This window comes from Giraffa tippelskirchi, chromosome 2, assembly GCF_054371585.1.
Source record: "Giraffa tippelskirchi isolate mGirTip1 chromosome 2, T2T-mGirTip1v1.2.pri, whole genome shotgun sequence".
In the NCBI taxonomy this organism is placed as follows: Eukaryota; Metazoa; Chordata; class Mammalia; order Artiodactyla; family Giraffidae; genus Giraffa; species Giraffa tippelskirchi.
In genome coordinates this window covers 67,134,359-67,157,865 of record NC_137276.1, presented here as the reverse complement: position 1 = coordinate 67,157,865, position 23,507 = coordinate 67,134,359, and the positions used below count along the sequence as shown (strand labels likewise).

At 34.7% G+C, this 23,507-nt stretch overlaps 1 protein-coding gene and 1 long non-coding RNA gene across 15 annotated transcripts in view; one reads left to right on the top strand and one right to left on the bottom strand.

Annotated features, from left to right (window-relative positions):
- Positions 1 to 130: 130 nt before the first annotated feature.
- On the top strand, positions 131 to 23,247 carry VPS26A (VPS26 retromer complex component A). 14 transcript variants are annotated; one of them, XM_081568525.1, is made up of 10 exons: positions 166 to 359; positions 741 to 831; positions 3,975 to 4,124; positions 9,779 to 9,854; positions 10,955 to 11,111; positions 11,965 to 12,129; positions 14,118 to 14,224; positions 16,526 to 16,594; positions 18,812 to 18,954; positions 21,476 to 23,247. In XM_081568525.1, exons 2-10 carry the CDS (start codon positions 802 to 804, stop codon positions 21,587 to 21,589), a joined length of 1,011 nt encoding a protein of 336 aa, XP_081424651.1. In that variant the 5' UTR covers positions 166 to 359; positions 741 to 801; the 3' UTR covers positions 21,590 to 23,247. The 14 variants fall into 14 exon arrangements, with proteins under 14 accessions (XP_081424658.1, XP_081424687.1, XP_081424688.1 ...); XM_081568559.1 differs by having other exon boundaries at positions 352 to 593; positions 741 to 774; XM_081568518.1 differs by having other exon boundaries at positions 352 to 593.
- Positions 12,894 to 23,507, bottom strand: part of LOC145537768 (uncharacterized) — a 14,410-nt gene continuing 3,796 nt past the window's right edge. Inside the window, exon 2 of the long non-coding RNA XR_014076420.1 lies at positions 12,894 to 13,222. This is a non-coding gene — a long non-coding RNA (uncharacterized LOC145537768). The remainder of the gene's footprint in view (positions 13,223 to 23,507) is intronic.

The following is a 23,507-nucleotide window of genomic DNA, read 5'->3' as shown; positions in this document are numbered from 1 at the left end:
AGGCCCCTCCTCCAAACGGCTCCCCTCGGAGGGCCAGTCTCGCCAGTAGGGCGGGGCGAGAGGCCCAGAGGGGGCCTGGTCTAGGGGAGGGCTGGAAAGGAAAGGACGGGTCACGTGCGGCCGGCGGCCTGAGGTCACGTGACGGGCGCCTGGGAGGAGGGAACTGGGGCTAGGAGTTCTCCCGAGGGAAGAGGCGTGAAGTGGGGGGGACGCGGCGGCGGAGGCGGCGGCAGCGCTGACAATGGTGAGTGCACGGCGGCCCGCGCGCTCGCCCGCAGCCTTTGTCCCGGAGCGCGCGGCGAGACGGCCAACGGCGGGCCCGATGTCGCGGGAGCGGCTCCTGGGAGCGGCAGGAGGGGGTAGGCGGGCAGGGCGGGGAGCCGGGTTAGGCCTGTCTGGCCGCCGCGGGGCTAGGGAAGAGCGGGCTGCGCCGCTTCTTCCCGGTCTCGGCGAGGCCCGAGTACCTGCGGGTGACGAGGCGTTCTCCTGGCTATTTCGGAGCCCCTGCCAGCGTTCTTCGATCGGCTGTGGGGGGCCGTGGCTGGGTACTCGGACCCCGCCTCTGCGGGCCCGCCGCCGCCTCCCCTTCCAAGGTAGCCAGACCTGCTCCTCCTGGGCAGCCTCGCTTCCTTTCAGATGGGGTGACCCACGAGTCCTCCAGTTCCGGAGTCGGGTCACTCTCTTCCAGTGTCGATCAGGAGCTTGATAAACTCCTTGAGTCTTTTTTTTTCTTAAACTAGCATATGGTGATACCCTGCGATTTCCTGACCCCAGGTTAGCCTTAACGTTGACACTTGTAGAATGAGAGAGAAAAAGAAAAGGACATTGGAGGTGAGGACGTTTTTAAAGTCAAAGGCAGTAGTTTCGTGCCCGCTGGTTTAAACGTTGGGTCTCATTTCCTTCACCAAGCCATTCTGGAAGCTTATCTCTTTGGGATGTTGAAATGGCCTAGGAAGCAGAGGAGGGAGGGAAATCAGTACTTTCACCACAATTAGTGGGAAGCACAAGCGTGAGCACGATGGCGTTTAGCTTTGTGTGTGTTGGCGATTTCCTCTAGATTGGATCTCATTTGACTTATGGTAGTATTCATTTACTTGGTTCACTTAGCATGCATATGTTGAGCGCCTACTGTGTACTTTCCTTTAATAGTACCTGGTTTCCCAGAGCTCACCCAGTTCCGTAATCTGCTTGAGACTTTTGGCTTAAAGACTAACCTAGGTTTATTTTTTGAAAAAGTTACATTTGATAAATACATTTTAAAGTCAGGAATCGAATTGTTTTAAATTTAAAAAAGAAAAGGAGCACAGAAATGTTCATTCTTAAACTTCGAGCCCTTTTCTTTCTTTTTCATCGGATATACTTAGGTGCTCCCAGGGGCTCTGAGCAAGACTGAATCAGCCCTTGCTCTCCTGTAACTTGTAGTCCAGAAGGAGATAAACATTTATTTGTGTGATTATTTGTTTAACGTGGAAACAAATAATAACAGCTGTGATAAGAAGGAAGTATTGGGGGACCTTGACTAGTCAGGGGGTTAGAGATGGCTTCTTTAATTGAATATAATTTGCAAAGAAAACGTAAAAGGCCCTCCTATTTTTTGCTTACATTTAAAATTACTACTTTTAATGCATTATTTTCATGAACAATTTTTATTTTCAAGTTACTCACGAAACAAATAGAGTTGTATAGCTTGAAAACACTGAAATAGGCACAAGTATAATAATATATGTATGAAAATTTGCTGTTTCATTGCTCCTGTATGCACTAAGTGAATAAATTTTGAGAGCCTCTCTTCTGCCTCACCTTGAGTTGCATTTCTTTACATCCAAAGGATGTAGTGAAATTTCTTCGGTGAGGGCTATAAAGTTCGTCTTTTAACATCCACTTGTAATTTTGCTAGATAGTAATGCTCAATGTTGGGTTACAAATTACGTGAAAAATCTTAGATTAAAGTCAGTGATGTGAAGTTTAGGATACGATTAGAAAACTGTGAAAATAATTGTTCTGATATTTAATTAGTCATATATACTGCCCTGTAGTTATTTAAAGGCTACCTAAGAGTGTTAATTTGTATAATTTCTAGTATTGCTCCTGAAAATCCCATATTTTGAATGCACACTTGAAGATATCATTTCTAAAAGATCTTGGCAGTCTTTCTCTTAAGATTTCAGAAGTGCCTTTTGTAATTTCAGCAGAAGTGTATGTTAATAGATCCTAACCTTTACGGCTTTTATTCCTTTGCCTTGTAGTCTTCACCATTCTGACAATTCTGTATTTTTCTCTCTTTATATAAATCAGAAGTATTATCATTTGACTGTGAATAATTTTTAAGAGATTTAAATTTAGTAACTTTTTGTTTGAAATGACAGGATGTGCAAGAAGATGCACATCTTGAAGTAAAAACTTTTTTTGTTTAATTTTTGGCCACACAAGGTGGCTTGTGGGATCTTAGATCCCTGACCAGGGATGGATCAAACCTGTGTCCTTGGCAGTGAAAGCGCTGATTCCTAACCACTATTTATGAAATTCTTCATGCATGCAGAAAATGATTGAGGACAACAGATAGTTTTTACATATGTTTAATGCCTAACAATTTTTAAGTTTTACATACGGTGTCAAAACAAGACTTACTGTTTACAATTACTAATTGTTGTTAGTTAATTGTGAAGTTTATGTACTTTTAAATCTGTTTTATACCATTTTAATTAGTGGCAACTTTGATATTTTATTTTTGATTATTGATCTTTTAATATCAACTTTCAAATCCCAGTTCAGTTGTATGTGTTAAGCATTATGTATGTGGGAAAAAGTGACCATAATATTTCGTTTCATTTGTAAAACAATTCTTAGTTTTCTGTAGCTATAATTCATTCCATTGCCCACTGTATGAATATAGATAAAAATGTATCCATTTTCTCATTGATAAATATTTGGATTATTTCCTAATTGGGCCTGTTGTGAACAATGATGTAATGAACGTTCTTATATTGGTCTCTAAAGTAGCTGTTCCAATTTATACTGCCACCAGCACATTGAAGGATATGATTGGGTTTATTTATTTATTTTTTTCTGTTGCACTGCACAGCATTCCAAATCTTAGTTCCCAAACCACGGATTGAACCTGTGCCGGCGCAATGAAAGCGTGACGTCCTAACCACTGGGCCTCCAAGGAAGCCCCCAGATTTGTGTTTTTAAGAGACAACTGTGTAAATTGTAAAAAAGACTAGAAAACTAGTTTTTATAGCTGGCAAAAATAATCCACAACTATATCTGACATTGGAATAACCAATGGATTCTGTATTATTTCCAGCTAATGTGTTTTGCCATTCATAAGCAATTGATCTTTGTCTCTTTTACTTTTGTCATATTCAGGATTTACAGAACAAGGCTTATACACTTTCTTTAGAAAAATTAACAAATTTAGTTACTCTCCTCCAGTAGAGCCAGTTTTATTTCAACGGTTTGCACAATGTAACATATCCTGTTCTGACTTATATAGCAGTAGGTTTTCCATAAGCAGTACATTGTAATAATTCATGAGTAATTGGGATTGTATGAGTTTGATCATAGCAGTATAATGAAAGAACCTCAAACATGTATAACTAAAGGTAACTTTTCAAATCCAGATATTAAGATTAATTTTTTAGATTTTTGGTATATGTTAGTATTTGATTATTTATAGTGGTTACTTGTGGAAATGATGGAAATTATAGTGTGTTTTAATTTGTTTAGTTTTGGGGGGCTTTTTATTTTATTGTGGTAGAAAACAAATTTATCTGCAATAAATTTTTAAGGGTCCAGTGCAGCATTAGCTATATGCATATTTACGAAATTTATTTAGTTTTGATGCAGTATTTAATATGAATTCTTACTTCATCCTGAATTCATAGGTTAACTTTAGGTTATAGGTAATCAAGTTTGAATTTTAAACTGTAGTGACTGACAAAACAATTGTGAGAATTTTTCTTTTATTTTAGAGTTTTCTTGGAGGATTTTTTGGTCCCATTTGTGAGATCGACGTTGTCCTTAATGATGGGGAAACCAGGAAAATGGCGGAAATGAAAACTGAAGATGGCAAAGTAGAAAAGCACTATCTTTTCTATGATGGAGAATCTGTTTCAGGAAAGGTAAATATTTTGTTTGGAGAATTATCCAGTTGTAGAAGATTAGAATTAGTCGTGAAAGTGGCTTGTGCTGTATCTAAATTTGAATGATTTTATTAGAGATGGAAAATGTTTTTCAGAAGGTCAGCTAAAAGCTTTGATTCAACAGAACACTTGCAGGAAAGATTTCTTTAACTGGAATGGTTACTGGGCAGAGTCTAAACTGTGTGCAGAATTTTGTGTTTGTGACCATGTGAATCTGTTTAACTTCAGACAGTTTCTACAGTGGGGCTGTGATCCACTCAGAGTTTGTTTCTCCTTTAATTGAGTTATGGAGATTGGGGATAATTCTCTAGTACAGCTTTCTAAAAAGTTTTTTTCTCATTCTTTGTAGGTTATCAGTCTGTACTACTGTCATTGTGTCTATTGATCTCATTTCTCGATACTCTGTAGAGGATTTAAGCACATTTAGAATGTGTCCATGCATGGTCAGATACATTTGTGACACCTTCTGTGGTTTAACTTTTTTCCCCTTTTCCTTACCAGGGATGATTATTATAGTTTATGGAATACGATTACTACTAATTAATTTGTGATACTGAAGAATGGTAATATCCTAGATAAAATCAAATCATAAAATGTTTGAAATAATTTCTCTAAATATAAAAGATTAAAAAAATACTGAGTTTTTCTCTCCTGCTTGTTAAGGTAATACATACACATGGTAAACAGTTTGGGAAATAAAATAATTATCTATAGTCCCATCATATGGAAATAACTCACTATTAAAATTTGAATGTGTTTCTTCCTAGTCTCTCTGCATTAGTTAATGTTTATGTGTATGTAATATATTAAGTATACTTTTTCCCTACTGTTGGATATTTAACTAGTTTCTGTTTTTCAAATTGCTTGTAGTATATCCCCATATCTTTAGTAATACAGACATTTTAGACATAAGTTTTTCTTCAGATTTCTGTAGGATAAGATTATTTCCTTAGAATGAATTCCTAAGAGTGGCTGGACATGAATATTTGACATAAATATTCGAAGGGTATCGATACATGTTAACCTGGAAAATTTGCATGAAATCTCACGTTCAGGTAATACCTTGTTTCATTCAGGGTAGAGTTGAATATGATCACTTTTTAACTTTTGCTATTTCTATGGGCAAAAATGATACTATTCTTTGATAGCATTCTTTAGTTACTAGATAAGTTGAACTTAGGTTTACTAGCCATTTTACTGCATCGTCTATTCTGGTCCTTTGCCACTTATTGGTGTCTCAGTGTTACATCTGAAATAAATGTTTTGCTTTTCTACTTTACTCTTCCTTTAAAATGATGGGGAGAAAGAGAAGAAATCTGAAAGAGAGTGACAAAATCATCAAAAGGATGGAACACATCAACATCAGACAAGTAAAGGAAATAGTGCTTGATCTATGGAAAAGATGAGTTGTTAATATGGTGGGATTAGAAGGAGTAGAGATACCAATCTAGTTTTTCTAGGGAGAGACTGAACCTAAGATTTTCAAAATTTATAGACATAACACCACCAAAAACAAGTTTTACCACACTAGTCTAGGCTTTGTAAAATGTCTGAATATAATTAAAAGATCATTGGGCTAGGGTTGGAAGATCTAGCCTTGGACTTTACCACTGTCTTGATAGGTAGCTCTGGGCAGTCATTTAACTTTCTGTAAGTTGAGGTTGGGCTAAATCATTGGTTTCCAAACTTTGTTATGCATTGTAGGAAGAATACTTCATGTATTAGAAAAAAAAATCTTAGAGACTGGAAGACCTGACATCCTACCCAAAGCAAGAATATTCCTGACATGTGAGCTGTTTATGTATACCTTTTTTTCCAGGTTTTTTCTAAAAGGAGTTTTAGATTTACATAAAATTGAGAGGGAGGTATAGAGATTTCCCATTATCCACATCAGCCCCTAGAATGGTACATTTTTGATCAAGGATGAACTTTGACACATTATAGTCACCCAAAGTTTGTAGTTTACCTGAAGGTTCACTTGTGGTGATGTATATTCTATGGGTTTGGACAAATGTATAGTGTATAATATATAATAATATATATATATATATACACATATATATGTATAATATATAATACTAATAATATACTCTACAAATGTTGTGTTTCCTTTTTGTTAGTGCTTTTTGTATCTTATTTAAGACATCTTTGCCTACCTTATGGGCATGAAGATATTCTCCTGTTCCTCCTATAATTTTAAGTAGTTTTATATTTCACATTTAGATTCTCTGTTTTTTGAAATTGATTTTGTCTTTATGACATAAGAGTCAAGGCTACTTATTTTTTTTTCCCATATGGATATCTAATTGACCCAGGACATTTATTGAAAAAGCCATCCTTTCCACCACTGCATTGTAGCATCACCTTTGTCATTAACCAGAGGTTGTATGAGTCTGTTTCAGCCTCTCTGTTCTGTTCCATTGTTTTATTTGTGATACATACTTTCATTTCTTTTTTTAAAAAAATAGCTTTATTGAATTATAATTCACATATAATAAATTTACCCTACTGAGTATATACAGTTAAGAGATTTTCACTACTTTTGCAGAGTTGTACAGCTGTCATCACTAGCTAATTCCATGTTTTCATCACCCCAGAAGAAACACCATAACATTAGCAGTCATTCACTTGGCGCCATATGCTAAATGTTTGTGTCCTCATAAGATTCATGTGTTAAAACCTAATCCCTAGTATGATGTACTTGTAGGTGGGATGGGGCCGAGGGGACAGGGAGAAGGGGAGGCTTTAGGAAATGATTAGGTCATGAGGGCTGTGCCCTCATGAATGGGATTAGTGTCCTCAGAGAAATCTTGTGTGCACCTTCTGACATGTGAGGACATACTGAAAAGGCAGCCATCTGTGAACTAGAAAGCAAACTCTCCCGGACACCAAATCTGCTGGTGCTTTGATCTTGAACTTCATAGCTTCCAGAACTGTTAGCAGTAAATTTATGTTGTTTTTAAGCCACCTAGTCTGTGGTTTTTTTGTTACAGCAGCCTGAGTGAACTAAGACACCTAGCATCCACTAAATCTAGAGAAGTACTTTCTTTCTCTATGGATTTGGCCTATTCTGGACATTTCATATAAATACAGTCATACAACATGTGGCCTTTTGTGTTTGGCTCCTTTCACTTAGCATGATGTCTTCAACGTTTATTATTTTTAAGAAAATTTTTGGTCAAAAATATAATAAAATTTGCTATTTTAACCATTTTTAATGTATATAATTCAGTAGCATTAATCACATTTATAATGTTGTACAATCACCACCACTATTTTGAAATTTTTTCATCATCCCGAACAGAAACTTTGTACTCATTAAGCAATAGCTGTCCTTTTCCCTTTTCTCCCAGTCCATGGATACCTCTAGGCTACCATTTTTCCCTGTAAATTTGCCTATTCTGGGCTTCTTCTATTTCATATAAGTGATTATACAAGATCTGTCTTTTTGTGTCTGCCTCATTTTATGTAGCATAATGTATTCAAAGTTCTTCCATGTTGTAGCATTTATCAAAGCACGATTCTTTTTTATGGCTGAATGGTGTTTTAGTATATATCTTTCTAGTATGTGGACATACATTTCTTCATCCTTCAGTTGAGGACATTTCAGTTGAGTATACTTGGGTTTCTATTTATTGACTATTAAGAACATTTCTGTACATTTTTGTATACGTTTTTGTGTAACTGTGTTTTCATTTCTCTGGAGTGTAGTCTTAGGAATGGAATTGCTGGGTCATGTATTAACTTTTAGGGGAACTTCCAGACTTTTCCAGAGTAGCTGTGCCATTTTATATTCTCTCCAGCAATGTATGAGAGTTCCAGTTTCTTCACATTCTTGGCAATACTTATTATTGTCTGTATTATTATTTTGTGGGTGAAAAGTGGTCATATGGTTTTGATTTGCATTTCCTTTAATGGTGAATAATATTGAGCATCTTTTCATGTGCTTATTGCTGTTTGTATATCATCTCTGGAGAAAAGTCTGTTCATATCATTTGACCATTTTTAATTGGGTTATTTGTCTTTTGATCATTGAGTTGTAAGAATTCTCTATGTATTCTAGATACAAGTCCTTTTTCAGTAATATTTTGCAGACATTTTCTCTACTTCTGTGAGTTGTCTTTTCACTTTCTTGATGGTATCTTGAAGTCTTGAAGCACTAGTTTTTTGTTTGATGATCTCCAATTTATCTTTTTTTAAAATTTCACTTCTCATGATTTTGGTATCATGTGAGAAACAGTTTCCCATCCAAGATAATGAAGATTTACACCCGTGTTTTCTTCTAAGAATTTAGTAACTGTAGCTCTTACATTTTACAGTTTGAATTAATATTTGTGTATGATGTGAGGTAGGGATCCAATTTCTTTGTTTTGTATGTTGAGATTGAGTTGTTCTACTACCGTTTGTTGAAAAGAATATTCTTTCCCCATTGAATTGTCTTGGGACTCCTGTAGCACATACTTTTTAAAGTTAAACTTAATTGCTGTTAGTCAAAAAAAAAAGCTGCAAAGAAGGAAACAAAATTACCCATAGAATTTTTCTTTTCTGTAGTTTAAAAAATATAATTGGCATTATACTTGTGTACAATTTGACCATGCTTCCTACATGTAACATATCATGCACATCTTCCCACATCATTAAAAATTCTTTGACATTATTATTTTTATACTTTAGTTATACTCCATCATGTGATGTACTCCAATTTAATTATTTACTTCTTTTTCTGACATATTAATTTGGAAGGTGAATAACTTAACTCATCCTGGTTATAGATGCAGAAGATATAGAAGCATGAATATTTTAATTACATAGTTTATAAACAGAAGTATTTGAACCTCTTTTTATTGGTTCTCGATTTCTATTGAGAAGCATTGTTTGAAAGAACAGCTTTTAAGAGTCACATTACCAATATTTTTTACAGTAAAGAACAAACCTGGGAGTATGTTTTTTTTGTATTTAAGCTAATCCTTAAATGGTTGAAATTTTGTTTTTAATATCTGTGTACTTTGTATTTTGTCAAATTAAAATGTGTAATATTAAGGTTTCCATTTAGCAGATATAAATTTAGGGATTTTAGATTATATACTTAATTTCAAAAGTATGTAAGATAAATCATACTCAAAATTTAAATCTTTAGACATTCTATTTTTAGGATGAGTAGCAGACTCAGGGCAATAACTGTTGCTTTTAATATCAAAAATTATAACAATATATGGTTGGTTATAAAAAGCTGAAAGTGATCTTTTAGGTCAGTTCTTAGAATTATTAATAACCTTTATATTAAAATGCTATTATAGAATTGTTTAACTATTTGACTGGAAAACGTATTTGAATAGTTGAAAGTTTTCCCTTTTATTGATTCTTTGTAGTTCTCCAGCTCTAAAGAAAGATTCCTTCCTAACAAAGCAGATGCTTTAAATGTACATATAAGTAATAAGTTCATTAGTGATTGTATAGGAGTAAGTTTTACCTTCTCTGGAGCTATAACGTCATCATAATCTAGATATGTGGTGGTTTCTCAGACTTCAGAAATGAACACCTGAAGTATTTATATATTATATTCATCTGGAAGGAATCTGCTAGTAGGCCCACAAAGGATTGTTAACATCTCTTACAATTTCATGTTTTGGCAGGTAAACCTAGCCTTTAAGCAACCTGGAAAGAGGCTAGAGCACCAAGGAATTAGAATTGAATTTGTAGGTCAAATTGGTGAGTTTTAAAATAGTATTACTTTTTTTGTTGTTAACTGAGTTTGAAGAGAGTTTGATTTGGCAGTTAAATAATTGAATTAGAGCTTAGCTTTATGGAAAGAAGGAATTGATTTTGCATAATAAAAAGATTTATTTTATAAACATTAAATAATCATGTTTCTTTTAATTCTATTCAATGATATTTGACTCATACTGCCTTTACTTGTGATGAAGTCTGATTATTAAAAGTGAAAGGAGTTATGTAAGCTACCAGCCTTGAAAAATAATTCAAGTAAATTAGTTGACTCCCTGAAATTTCCATCTGCCTGCGTTTTTCACCAACTTTATTCACAATTAGCAGTGTCACCTTCATCCTTCACTTGCTAATTACTCATGCCATTTGTCTTCTAACTTAGTTTATACCTGTAGCCAGACTCACCTGTCAACAGAAAATTCCATGTGAAAAGGAAAATTGTAATTTCTTCTTGACTTAGATCAACTTGTGTATGTTTCCATACATATATTTCTTGCTTTAGCGGGAATTAAACTATATAAATCTTTGGGTACTGCAGATGCAGAAAGAGAAAAGAAAATAGATCCTAGCTTTCTAAGTTTTACTGTTTTGAAAGTATCAAAATTGGAATGGGTAGATGTTTGTTTACATATCTATTTTGGATGAGATTATACTTAAGGGGCAAATTACGGTAATTAACTGATAGTTGATTTTAGTCTTTTACATAGTATAGTTTTATCATGGTAATATATTTGCCTAACTAAAGCAAAACAACAAAACATTTTTTGTCTTGAAGGGAGGATGTTCAAATAATTGCTGGAAATGTATCAATTTAAACAGCTTCATATTGGGCAAACCCTAACTACACTAAAGGAATGAATTCTTTCATTACAGAAATTTTCATTTTGCTATGCCACTTGAATTTTTTTATGCCTATGTGGAGCAAAATAGGATAATGGAATTCAGATCAAAGCTCTGGTATTTAAAGTGAAGGCAAATCCAAGTGATTCTTTTGATAAAAATTATGTGCTTTGGAAGTAGAAGTTTGGGTTTTGATGAGATGGATATCAAACATAATTGGTCTTTCACTTTTTAAAATTTCTTAGAGCTTTTCAATGACAAGAGTAATACTCATGAATTTGTAAACCTAGTGAAAGAACTAGCCTTACCTGGAGAACTGACTCAGAGCAGAAGTTATGATTTTGAATTTATGCAAGTTGAAAAGCCATATGAATCTTACATCGGTGCCAATGTCCGCTTAAGGTATGAATTGATTTTGTCTACAGTTTATGATACACAAACCAGAAGGTAATGACTACTGTTGAATGTCTTGAACTTCTAATTATAATTTTGGAATGGAAGACGTAAGATTTTGAAAATTCTGTCAAATATATATATATATATATATTTTTGTGGCTAATGCAGATCTGATGTAATAAGATCCTTCTATCAGATTTGTATGTGTGCACGCTCAGTCATGTGCCACTCTTTGCGACCCCATGGATTGTAGCTGGCCGGCTCCTCTGTCCGTGGAACTTTCTAGGCAGGAATACCAGAGTGGGTTGCCATTTCCTACTCTAGGGGATCCTCCTGACCCAGGGATCAAACCTGCATCTCTTGGGTCTCCTGCATTGGCAGGCGGATTCTTTACCACTGTGCCACCGGGGAAGCCCTCTATAGGATTCAGAGAATCCTATTATGAGAAGTTTTAGTCATATACTTCCCTTGTATGTACCTCAGTTTCTTAGATACTTCATTTGTCTTGTAAATGGAATTACCCTCTAAATCCATTAGTTTCTCAGTGAATCTCATTTAGTCTATGGTTAAGAAGTGATGTAGAAAAAAAAAAAGAATCAATCTAGAGAGATGTCCTCAAATAAGCTTGATGGTAGTACTCCAAATTGATCTAAAAAGTATGTCCACTATTCTTAAAATTGAACTTTGTATTTTTTCCATGGTGAAGGCATTTATTTAAAAATTAAAACTTCTTCATGAAGTAAATGGAGTAAATTGATCCCTAAGGAATTTCAGGAAGGAGAAAGCTAATGTTTGCTTATTTAAAACACTGAGATATCTCACAGGAGATTTAACTTGTCCTCTCCATTAACTTTTGTAGGTATTTTCTTAAAGTGACAATAGTAAGAAGACTGACAGACTTGGTAAAAGAATATGATCTTATTGTTCACCAGCTTGCTACCTATCCTGATGTCAACAACTCTATTAAGATGGAAGTGGGCATTGAAGATTGTCTACACATTGAATTTGAATATAATAAATCAAAGTAGGTACCTTTTACAAACAGATAAATGGTCAGGGAAAATTAAGAAATAAACCTTTTATGTCTTTATAAATTAGTCAAAGAAAGGATAGAATCAACATTAATCTGATGTTAACAGACCATCAGAATCACCGAACTGAAAGAAACTTTAGTAGGAATTTGGTTTTGTTTTAGTAGGAATTTGACTTGGTGCAGATGTCTTTCATATTCTATTCCTGGTAAGACTCCGCTTGGCCATTTTTTAATAGAGGATCTCACCATCTCAGAAGGCAGCTAATCCTGTAAATCTGTGAAAGTTTATCTTACTGTCTTGGCATTGTTTTAGCTGGTCATCTCTTTAAAAATAAGCAAAAATGCTCTTTTTTCTGACTACATGAACAGTACCTTTTTATTATTAAAAAAACTGACAATGTAGAAAAGTCAAGGGAAATAAAAATACCACGTATTTTCAGCTTTGCCACTTAACCACTATTAATATCTTCTGTTAATATCTTGTATAGCTTTCCATGGGAGGGGGTTTATGTATTTATATATGTTGTGTTTTTTCAGAAATGGGCTCATTTTATTTATTAATGTCTTTTTAAACCTTCACCAAAGTGTATATCTAAAAATATTAATGATTTCTTAACGTGTTCACATATTGTCAGTATTCATTTCCTTAAATGACTTATAAAAGTTTGTTCATGTCAGTATCCAAACAAGATTTGTTCAAATCCAGTGGATCCAAACACACTAATCAAAAAATATTTGGTTTTTTGATACTTAAATCTGTTTTATGTTTTCCCTTTTATTTATTTTTTCATTAAAGTTTGTTTGTTGAAGAAATGAATGTTCATTCTTTTATCCTCTTCCTGTGCACTCTTCTGGTATATGAATTTTTAAAAAACATACCCATTTATTGTTGACTGTGCTGGCTCTTTGTTGCTGCGGGTGGGGTCTCCTCTCTAGTTGAGGTGTGAGGGCTTCTCATTGCAGTGGATTCTCTTGTTGTGGAGCACGGGCTTTATGGTGAGCACGCTTCAGTAGTTGGGACTCAGCAGGCTCAGTTGCCTCATAGCATGTGAGATGTTCCCAGACCAGGGATCAAACCTGTGTCCTGTGGATTGCAAGGTGGATTCTTAACCACTGGACCACCAGGGAAGCCCTACATGATTTTTTTTTTTTTTTTACTCCACCACTGAGTAAAACCAAAACTTTTGATGTGAAGGCCAACTTCAGGGTGGAACTTCCCTACATGATTTTTATTGCTTGTCATGTCCCAGTTTATATCACTGAAATTGTGATACACATGTGTTCAGAGTCTTAAATTATATTGTTGATAAAATTATTAGTTTAGGACCTAAAACTTGTCACTGGAAGTCTCCTTTCAGAGAGACATAATTGCATTAGTCAACTCTTGGGATATTATTTTGAGATTCAAACCTGAGAGAAGATTTAAAAAAAAAAAAGCCCTCTAGGAATTACAGAAGTTCCCAGGTTTATTACCACATTATTTCAAGATTCTTGGGAAAAGTCTTTGATTATTAGGTATTACAGCAACAAACTCAATCTATGGAGTCTCTTTGTGACCAGGTGATTTTTTAACTGCACTAGTCTAGCACTTGGAGTAATACACTAACCACATGTATAAAGTTTTTAATGTTCGGAACATCTTCATATACCAAACATTTTCAGGCATAAAAATCTTAATTTTCCTCGCTTAAGTTCTTTAGAAATGAAATTGACCTCTAAGTAGGTGACTAACAATTACTCTGGCTAATTTTTCCCTCTGAGGTTTATTGATGATCAAGTAAAAGGTTTTTTTCCTAATTTTTATAATAAAATGATGAGTACTCTTTTGGAAAAAAGGAACATTAAATACATGAATAGTCAGAATGGTATTCTTAAATAGTAATTATCCTACAGATATCTAATAAACCTTTTCAGGACATATTTCACTCTTTGTTTTGTAAACTGATATTTAGTAAGTGACTAATATTCTTTCCCTAAAGGTATCATTTAAAGGATGTGATTGTTGGAAAAATTTACTTCTTATTAGTAAGAATAAAAATCCAACATATGGAGTTACAACTGATTAAAAAAGAGATCACAGGAATTGGTAAGTTAAAGGGTACTTGAATTGAAGTTCATTTTAGTTGAAATTTTAAAATCTTAAAATACTGTTTAAACTTAATGTCCACCTTGGATACTAACTTTGATACTTAATATTGCTGGCAGTGAGTTACTCATTTATGTTTTTAAAAATTTTGTTTTTGAGTAGATAATTTACATGATTCAAAAATAAAATGTGAATGATTACACAGTAAAAAGTGTCCTATTTATGTATTCCAGCTACTCATAGGTGATACAGGTTTTAAAATCATTTAAACGTTTATTCATACACATGCAAGTGCCTCTTTATTACACCCTTCCTTTTAGTCAAGTGGTTATGTATAGTGCATACTTTAGAGACACTTTAGTTAATATCATTTCACATATGTTGGTTTATATGCAAAATAAAATCTTAGAAGTGGAATTGCTGTTTCTAAGGGTATATTCATTTGTAATTTTGATTAATATTATCAGTTTGTCCTCTTTATGGACTATACCAATTTGCATTACTACTAGCAATGAATGTAGGAAGGTGCCTTTTTTTCCATGTGTTCTCATAAGCACAATGTTATAAAACTTTCAGCTGATCTCATGGGAGTAGGGAAAAGGTTTTGCATTGTAGTTTTGATTAATTTTTCTCATTCTGAGTGAGGGTGAGCATCTTTTCACGTATATAAAAGCCATTTGTATTTCTTATAAACTGCCTATCCATATCATTTGCCCCATCTCTACTGGATTATCAGTCTTTTCCTTTTGATGTGTAGAAACTCTTTATATATTAGAGAAATCAATCCCACTTTCTGTATTAAGAGCAGCAAAATTTCCCCAGTTTGTCTTGCTTATGGTAGTTTTTACTATGTAGAAGTTCTTGACGTTTGTGTAAGTCACGTTTGTCAGTTTTTCCTTTTACGGATTCTGGGTTTTGTACCACAGTGAGAAAGGCCTTTTTTACATTGAGGTTCTAAAAAATAATTTTCTGTGCTTGATTCTACTAAAGCAATACATTATAGTTTAGGAATTTTGTTTAAAGTTTTAATTCATTTGGAATTTGTCCTGATGTAAGCAAGAAACAGCTATGGATCCAGCTTTACTTTTCTCCAGATAGCTGACGAGTTACCCCAAATCATTTATTGGTTCATAACTGCTTTTTAATTTTTCTTTTTTGGCTGCACTATGGGGCTTCTGAGATCTCAGTTCCTTGACCAGGGATCAGACCCATGCCCCCTGCAGTGGAAGTGGAAAGTGTTAACCACTGGATTGCCAAGGAATTGCCTGTTTTTTTCCTCTAGTTTTAATTAGTATATAGATTTAATTTGTTCCCTTTAACTTTCCTGGTTTTCTGCTAAAAAGAATTTTAGGCACCACTGTTTAAGAATTTATAATTGATAATCATAAACATCTTTAATTTCTTAATCTCCATTTTTTACCTGCTAAAGTGATTTAAAGATATTAAAACCAAACTTCAGTTTCCCATTTATTGTTTTAAAAAATTATTTAACCATTTTTTATAGTTATAAAAATTATGTTTGGGTGTTCTAGAAAATTTTAAATAAGAAATAATTTGTACTCATAATCCAGAACAGAGCTTAGTCTTTGCATGTTATATACTTAACAACACTGGGATCATTACTGTATGTTTTGGTGTACTTTTTAAACTTGTATCATTGACTCTTCAAAAGAACTATATGTCAATTAAGTATTCACTTTGATATTTTATCTCTGTTAAAGTTAACAAGAGAAGACATTTTGGGTGTTACAGAGAAAACTAGCATGTCAGTGCACTGCTGTGCCTTTCTAGTTCCTATTTTAGCAGATGTTAGAAATGATGGAAGGAAGTCTGTAAAGATTATTTCTGAGCTATATACAGTTGACCCATGAATAAAATGAGGTTTGAAATGCATGGGCCCACTTACAGTGGATTTTGTTTAGTAGTAGATTTTACGCTACTATATGATCTGCAGTTGGTTGAATCTGCATAGGAAGGAACTGTGGATAGGGAGGAGTGGAGGATACAGAGTAGGGACTATAAATTACATGCAGATTTTCATGTATGTACAGTGAAGCACTTCAGCCTCTGCAGTTTTTCAGGCGTCTACTGAATTACCTTTGAGAAGAAGGGAGTGAGACCTCAGTTGGGGTGGTAAATAAGTGTAGATCAAGAAATAGAAAAGAATGATCAACATTTCCACACAAGGGGGAAAGTCAGTTAGGACTAAAATAATGTAGTCAGAAAATAGGAAGAAGGTGTAAGCCTGGAAGTTATATTCTAGCAATATTTAAATTAATATCATTTACATTATTGCCCTAGGACCCAGTACCACAACAGAAACAGAAACAATTGCTAAATATGAAATAATGGATGGTGCACCAGTAAAAGGTAATAAACTTTTCTTTGACTTCTTTTGCGTTATAGGTAGTGCAGATAGCAGTGTTCATGGCAGTTTAACTTGAAAGTATTTATTCAGTGTGAATATGTGAATTCTTAAAATGATTTTTTACAATGATTTTTAAGATCATCTTTGTATAAATACTGAGGAGACTGTAGTAGTACTTTCTGGTTTGAAATAAGGTTTAATTGTTTACCTGGCTTAAATTTAGAATTTAGAAAAGACATTTATGTGTATCTGTTGCCTAGTTCTGAATTTATATTTTGTCTTCTGTTACAAGAGTTTCTCTCTGTAAATCTTTTTTTATTCATGCTGAACATAAGGTACAGTATAGCTGAGCATTCATTCTGTGGGATTTTGGAGTTATATATAGCCCCCAAGAAAATAAGCAGCTCCCTTACTAAATAATTTTCAGTATCTAAGATAATGAAGCCAGTATTTATCATTTTAAATTTATGTCTTTGGCTTTTTCTTACTCTGTTAGTAATTACTTCAAAAAGTAGTTAACCATTTATTGAGTGCCGACTGTTGATGAGGCATTGTATTCTCAAGCACTCTGAAGTTCCCTTCCATATACACTTTGAGTTAGGTAGTGGTAGCCCTTATTTTATCCCTGAAGCTGAGATGTAGAGGTTAAAAACTTGTTAGGGTAGGCAGAACTACCTCTACCCACTTAGATTTTCAGCTAGAATTCTTTAACAAAAGGTTAATAAGAGAAAAACAGTTTATTAATGCATGCAGTGCACATCACGCAGGAGAAACCTCAACAAAAAAGTAACTCAGTGCAGGGACTTATCATTTCAGCTTATATAGCATCTTCAAAAGAACAGTAAATTTGGAGAGAGAGAACTAGGCAAAGGAAAGCAGCTTAGGCTTCCAAGAGTGCAGACTATGGTAAGGTAAATATGTGGGAGAAAACTAGTGGAGTAGGCTTGTTTGCAGATTCCTCTGGTGCCATCCCTGGGCTGAAGAGAGGCTGTCCCCAGTAAAAGAATTTATATCCTGCCTTTAGGCAGAATAGGGGAATTCTTTTGTGCTTTCACTGCTGCTTAATTGCCTTCAGCTCAGAAATAATTTTAATGTCAAAGAGGCACAGTTTTTGGTGACATATTGTGGTTTCCTTCAAGAGCTAATCATTGCAGAGTTGGCGTTTGAGCCTGGGCCTTTCTGACTTTGAGACTCATGCCTGTGTACCTGTGTGTTATGCAACATTACTTAGTAAAATTCCAGCAGCCACAATTTTTTTTGTAAAGAAACTGGTTGTATATCCTTTTTTCCCACCTCTGGTTACAGCTTAGTTTTATTTGGTAAACAAAGGATAGTACACCCCCAAGGCATGAGGGTGGGCTGACCCCTGAAGGAGTGGCCCCAACCCATCTGGTTCCCTCTTTTTGTACTTTTTGTCTCCTCCCTCCAGCCTGCCCTATATAAATTAGGGCTAGCACCCATCATTGATCAGGAACAGGGCATGTTTGTTTCGCCTGAGGTTTCTCCTTTGTTCCCTTTCTGTGCCCTCGGTTGTGTATCTTTAAGGAAATAGATACACATAAGAAAAGTATTACATAAAAAGAATTCAAAACAATATGCTGATAGTTACTCTTAGGAAAAGAGAAGCCATCAAGTCACTAAAAATAGCAATCTAATTAGTAATAAGTACTCAAGAATTTATACACATGATGAGAAATGGCAAAATTCATGAAAGCAGAAAGTAACAAAAGTGCTAGGTTAGAACTTAACTGCTGGCACTGTTTTAAGCTTTTACATATATTAGTCCATATAGCCCTTACAAATTCTTTATAAGATGGATATACTTGACTGGAGTTAGAATTCAAATCCAGGCATTTGACTTTAGAGCTGGTGGTTCTCAACTAGGTGCACTTTTACTCCCTCCTCCCCATGGGAAATTTGGCAATATCTGGAGACATATTTGGTTGTCATATTTGGGGACTGTTAACTGGCATCTTGTGGGTAGAGACCAGGAATGCCCTGAACTTCCTACAGTGTATATGACCTTACCCACAACATAGAATTATTGGGCCTAAAATGTCAGTAGTGTCAAGACTAAGAAACTCAGGTCTAAAGTTTTTGTTATGCTCCCATCTCAGGAGGAACTGAAGCGTTAGTGTCTTTATAATGCTTAGTTTTAGGTGTTATGTAACTGTATTTGGTCATCCTTTAGAACTAAATAGAAATTGATTTTCTTTCAGGTGAATCAATTCCAATAAGACTATTTTTAGCAGGATATGACCCAACTCCAACAATGAGAGATGTGAACAAAAAATTTTCAGTAAGGTACTTTTTGAATCTAGTCCTTGTTGATGAAGAAGACAGAAGGTACTTCAAGCAGCAGGTATGCTGCCACCTACATGGTATTTTGTTTTGTGGTGGTTCTAAAAGCACCTGGGAAGCACTCAAACTTTTCTAAGCTTTATTGTACTGAGCAAGTGGGGGTTTCTAAGTAAGTGAAAACACTGAAAGTGTGACACAGAAGTAAGGCATGAATGGATCTCTGTTGTGATCAGTCTCCTCCCAGTCATTCTGCAGGGCTCCAGGATGGGCTATAATTTGGCAGGGCTTTTATTTTTTTTTTCTCTTGAAACTTGTTTTTTATAAAAATAATATCTGCTATTTGTTTTTTTAAAAAATCAGGCAAAAAACAATGAAATAAAGGTCAACAGAAATTCTACCACCATTGTGATAGTTTTCCAGACAAATTTGTATATTTGTTTTTAGATCATATTATGCATGTTGATCTTGAATTTGCTTTTTCATTCAATAGTGTCTTGAATAGATTTCCTTTACCAACAAGTAAAGATTTCCTTTCATTTTTCATGACTGCATCCACTTGATGGATTTCAGGTTTCCATTTTTCCCTAATTAAACAATCCTCTTATAAATGTCTTTGAGATGACCCAGATCTATTACTTTTTAAATATGTTTAAAACTTGTTCTCATTCGAAAATCAGTTAAAAGCTTTTGGTGAATTTTGAGTAAAGCCTGTGATTAGAATGGTCTTCTTTGTTCTGTATCAGAGTAATAAATATTTGAATGTCAGTTGAGTGCTCAAAGCTAAATTGGAAATATTCTGGGGGGAAAAAAGAAAGCATTCTGTGCTGAGGACTGTGAAGAATATGAAAGCTACCTTTTTAAGCATGGTTTTTCCTCACAATTCTCACATTGCACATATGTGGAAAAAGAAAAATTTATAAATTTTTCTTATAAAGAAAAAATTATAAGAAAAAATTATATAAATTATAAAATTAAATAAATTATATAAATTAAATAAATATAATTAATTAAATATAATTAAATAAATTATATAAATTAAAATTATATAAAAGAAAAAATATATAATTAACAGAAAACTTAAATAATGGTTTGACAGCAATTTGGGAGAGAGAAAACTTATTCTGCTAATGTTGCCATAATGCTATATAGTTAAACATAAGTGATTTATAACTTCAAATTAGATTATGTGAAATTTACAATTTTCAAATCAATTACATATTATGACCCTATTGAGTAGTATATGCCTCCCATGGTCATTCATTTTAGATGTTTAAATTCTGCTATGTTGGTTAAAAAACAAACAGCCTTCCATGACTTCATGAAGCAAGTAATCTTAAGAATTTAGAAGATAGACCTCCCTGGTGGCTCAGTGATAAAGAATCTGCCTGCTGGTGCAGTGTTTGGTCCCTGGTCCAGGAAGATCCCACATGCCGAGGAGCAACTAAGCCTGTGTGCCACAACTATTGAGCCTGTGCTCTAGAGCCCGCGTGCCGCAACTACTGAAGCCCACATGCTCTATAGCCTATGCTTCGCAACATTAGAAGTCACCACAGTGAGAAGCCTCATTGTATACAGCAACTAGAAAGGGCTTCCCTCCTTAGTTGCCTTAGTTGGTAAAGACTGCCTGCAACACAGGAGACCAGGGTTCGATCCCTGGGTCAGGAAGATCCCCTGGAGAAGGAAATGGCAACCCACTCCAGTATTCTTGCCTGGAGAAAATCGCATGGACAGAGGAGCCTGGCAGGCTACAGTATATGGGGTCACAAGAGTCGGACACAATTTAGCGACTACACCACCACCACCTGCTCACTGAAACTTGAGAAAAAGCTTGTGCAGCAACAAAGACCAAGCACAGCCAAAAAAAATTAAAATTATTAGTTTTAAAAAAGAGTTTAGAAGAGATCTCAGGATGTATTGGTTAGGGTAAGACAGGCAGAGGAATCAAAATTTGAAGACTCTAAAGGGAAGGATGGAGGGAAAGTTTAATTTGAAGTGCGTTAGAGGCAGAGAGTAACCCAGTTTGGCTGGCTGGGTACTGGGACCTTGGTAGGGAAGAGTGATGTTAGTAAATTGGATAAAGGTTGTGGAGGACCTTGAACACTGGGTTGAAGATTTATCCTGGAGGAACTGAGAGCTACTGAAGAGTCACCCAAGCAATGTTTTAGACTAGTCTGGCAATGATAGGTAGGACAGGTTAAAAAAGGGTTTCAGGCAAGGGAAGGAGAGTCATCTATCAGGAAGCTAAAATATTTAGTGAAAAGGGATTGAATTTGGATAAGGACAGGGGAAACAGATTTTAGGAATTCTTTAAAGCAGTAGTAGCTAGAACTTTGTGTCAGTTTGGATTCATAGTGGTGGTTTACATAGGTGTTGGTTGGGGGAGCAGAGTTGGCAGAAGGGGAGACCCATTATTAGAATTGGAAGAAAGTAGGTCCATCAGGAAAAGAGGAGAGCTTTTGTAGGGAAGACATTAGTTTTGTTATGGTTAAAATTGAAGTGCATTATTTCTGTGGTGAAAATTTAAGGCATAATAGAGAATGTTAATTTGAGGATATTAATTTGTTATCATGCATGTTTTCTAGGAGATAATTTTGTGGCGAAAAGCTCCTGAAAAACTGAGGAAACAGAGAACAAACTTTCACCAGCGATTTGAATCACCAGAATCACAGGCATCTGCTGAGCAGCCTGAAATGTGAACTGAATGGGAGAAAAACAGAAAGAAAAAACCTCCTATATCCGTTGAGATTTAGGTTTGGCAGGTTAAAGATGGTTGCAGTGTGTAGGGCAGGGAAAAGGCCAAAACTCCATTTATGATAGTCTTCCTTTATCTTATAGTGCTGAATTTATTTTACGACATAACTGTTCTTCGTGTATATACATTTAAAAAAGTGCTTTCTTTGAAACACTGGAACTTTCTTAAGTTTTCTTAAACTGCCATTTTTTGGTTTTTTGTTTTTTTAACTGCACACTTTGAGTTGATAATAAGCACTCAGATATACATCAGCATAAACATAAAGATTTTCAAGTGAGTAGGTTGGTATTTGTACTTGTGCTTTTTTTCTGCATAATGTTGGTTATAAATTCTTTTCTTCTCCTTTCTCATGCTAATGATTACCTCTTACTCGCTCTACATGCAAAAAAATTTGTGTTCAAATAAAATTAGAAAACCTGAGTGGCCCTTACAGCCTGCAAAGATTTAAAACATGGCATCTCAATATTTTTGAAAACTACATTTATGTTTTTCTATATGTGTTTGAGAAGTGCATACGAGTGTTTCACTGTAGGTGCCTCTGAGTCTACCATTCCATGGCTTCCTGACTTTTGTTCTCTTTGAAATCTTCTGTGGTATATTAAATTTTTCCCCTAAGGGATTATGTAGCATGTCATTACAGCTTATTTTTTGGGGGGGACCATATTAAGTAACCATTTTGCTACTGCTATCCAACAGGTACCACTGTATGTTTTCTGCAGTGTGGAGTGGATTCTATGTTGGCAGTTTAGAATTTGTTAAAACTATATGATTGTTCCATAATACTTTGAAAAAAGTTTTTTTGATTTAAGGAATCTTTTTAGCACATGTACGCAAATATAAACTTTCTTGCAAATATTCTCTTTTCAGGAGAAAATTTGAGGTTGAGGGCACTCAGAACTGGTGAAGCATGTAGTTATCCAGATCTGGACAATTTCACATTTGTTAAATCAGAACCTTGACTAGTTCGAACTCAAATTTAAACTTGTTTGTCCACTATGTTTAAATTTTTTTAACATTAAGTTCAAGCATTGTTCAAAGCCTCTAAAAAAGAAGGTTGCAGTCATCTGTTTTTAAGCTATGCATGGGGTCTGATCTCAGATACACTAAATACGGGGCGTAGGAACTAAAACCTGATGTATGAAACTACTTTCACTTATGGTTCATTGGTTTTTGTACCAATATTTTTTTATACACTTCAGTGCAAGTTTTGTCAGTTAACTTTACTTTATGAGTAAACTAAGTAACCCAAATTACATTTCTTTAAGCCTGTTTTACTACTGTGGCTCTTTGAAAAATGGTCAGTAACCAACTTCTTAACTGGCAAAAAGTTCATGTGCTGGAGCACTGGTTATAAATGTGGATATCTGTGAATGATAATGTTTTCCTTCATGTAAGTGCCTGTTCAGAGTTTCAAAATTTTAAAATGCCAAATACTTTCATGGTCACTTGCATGTAGTAATCTGGAAAATATTCAAAGAAAAATTGAAAACCAATTAATTGTATTTAACCAGCCTCAAATTGTGCAAACATGATGTATAATAAAGAATTTGAAACAGATATTAAGCTTGCTATTTGAATGATTAAAATATTTATATTCTGAAATCTCTTCTCATTGTCATATTTATCTTTGAAGACAAAATTGCTCACTAGTTTAAGAAGCTATAATTGTGATGATTAGAAGTTTTTACAAATATCAATTTCAATTTTAAATATCTATATAATTACTTTTAACCAGGTGGCTTAAAACACTGTCATAAATAGGATGCTTATTCAGCTTGCTTGAGACTTCGTGCATAACCAATTTGAAAAATAAAAATTTGAACAGTATTTGGTGAACTGTAAAAAAGTTAACCAGTTAATTA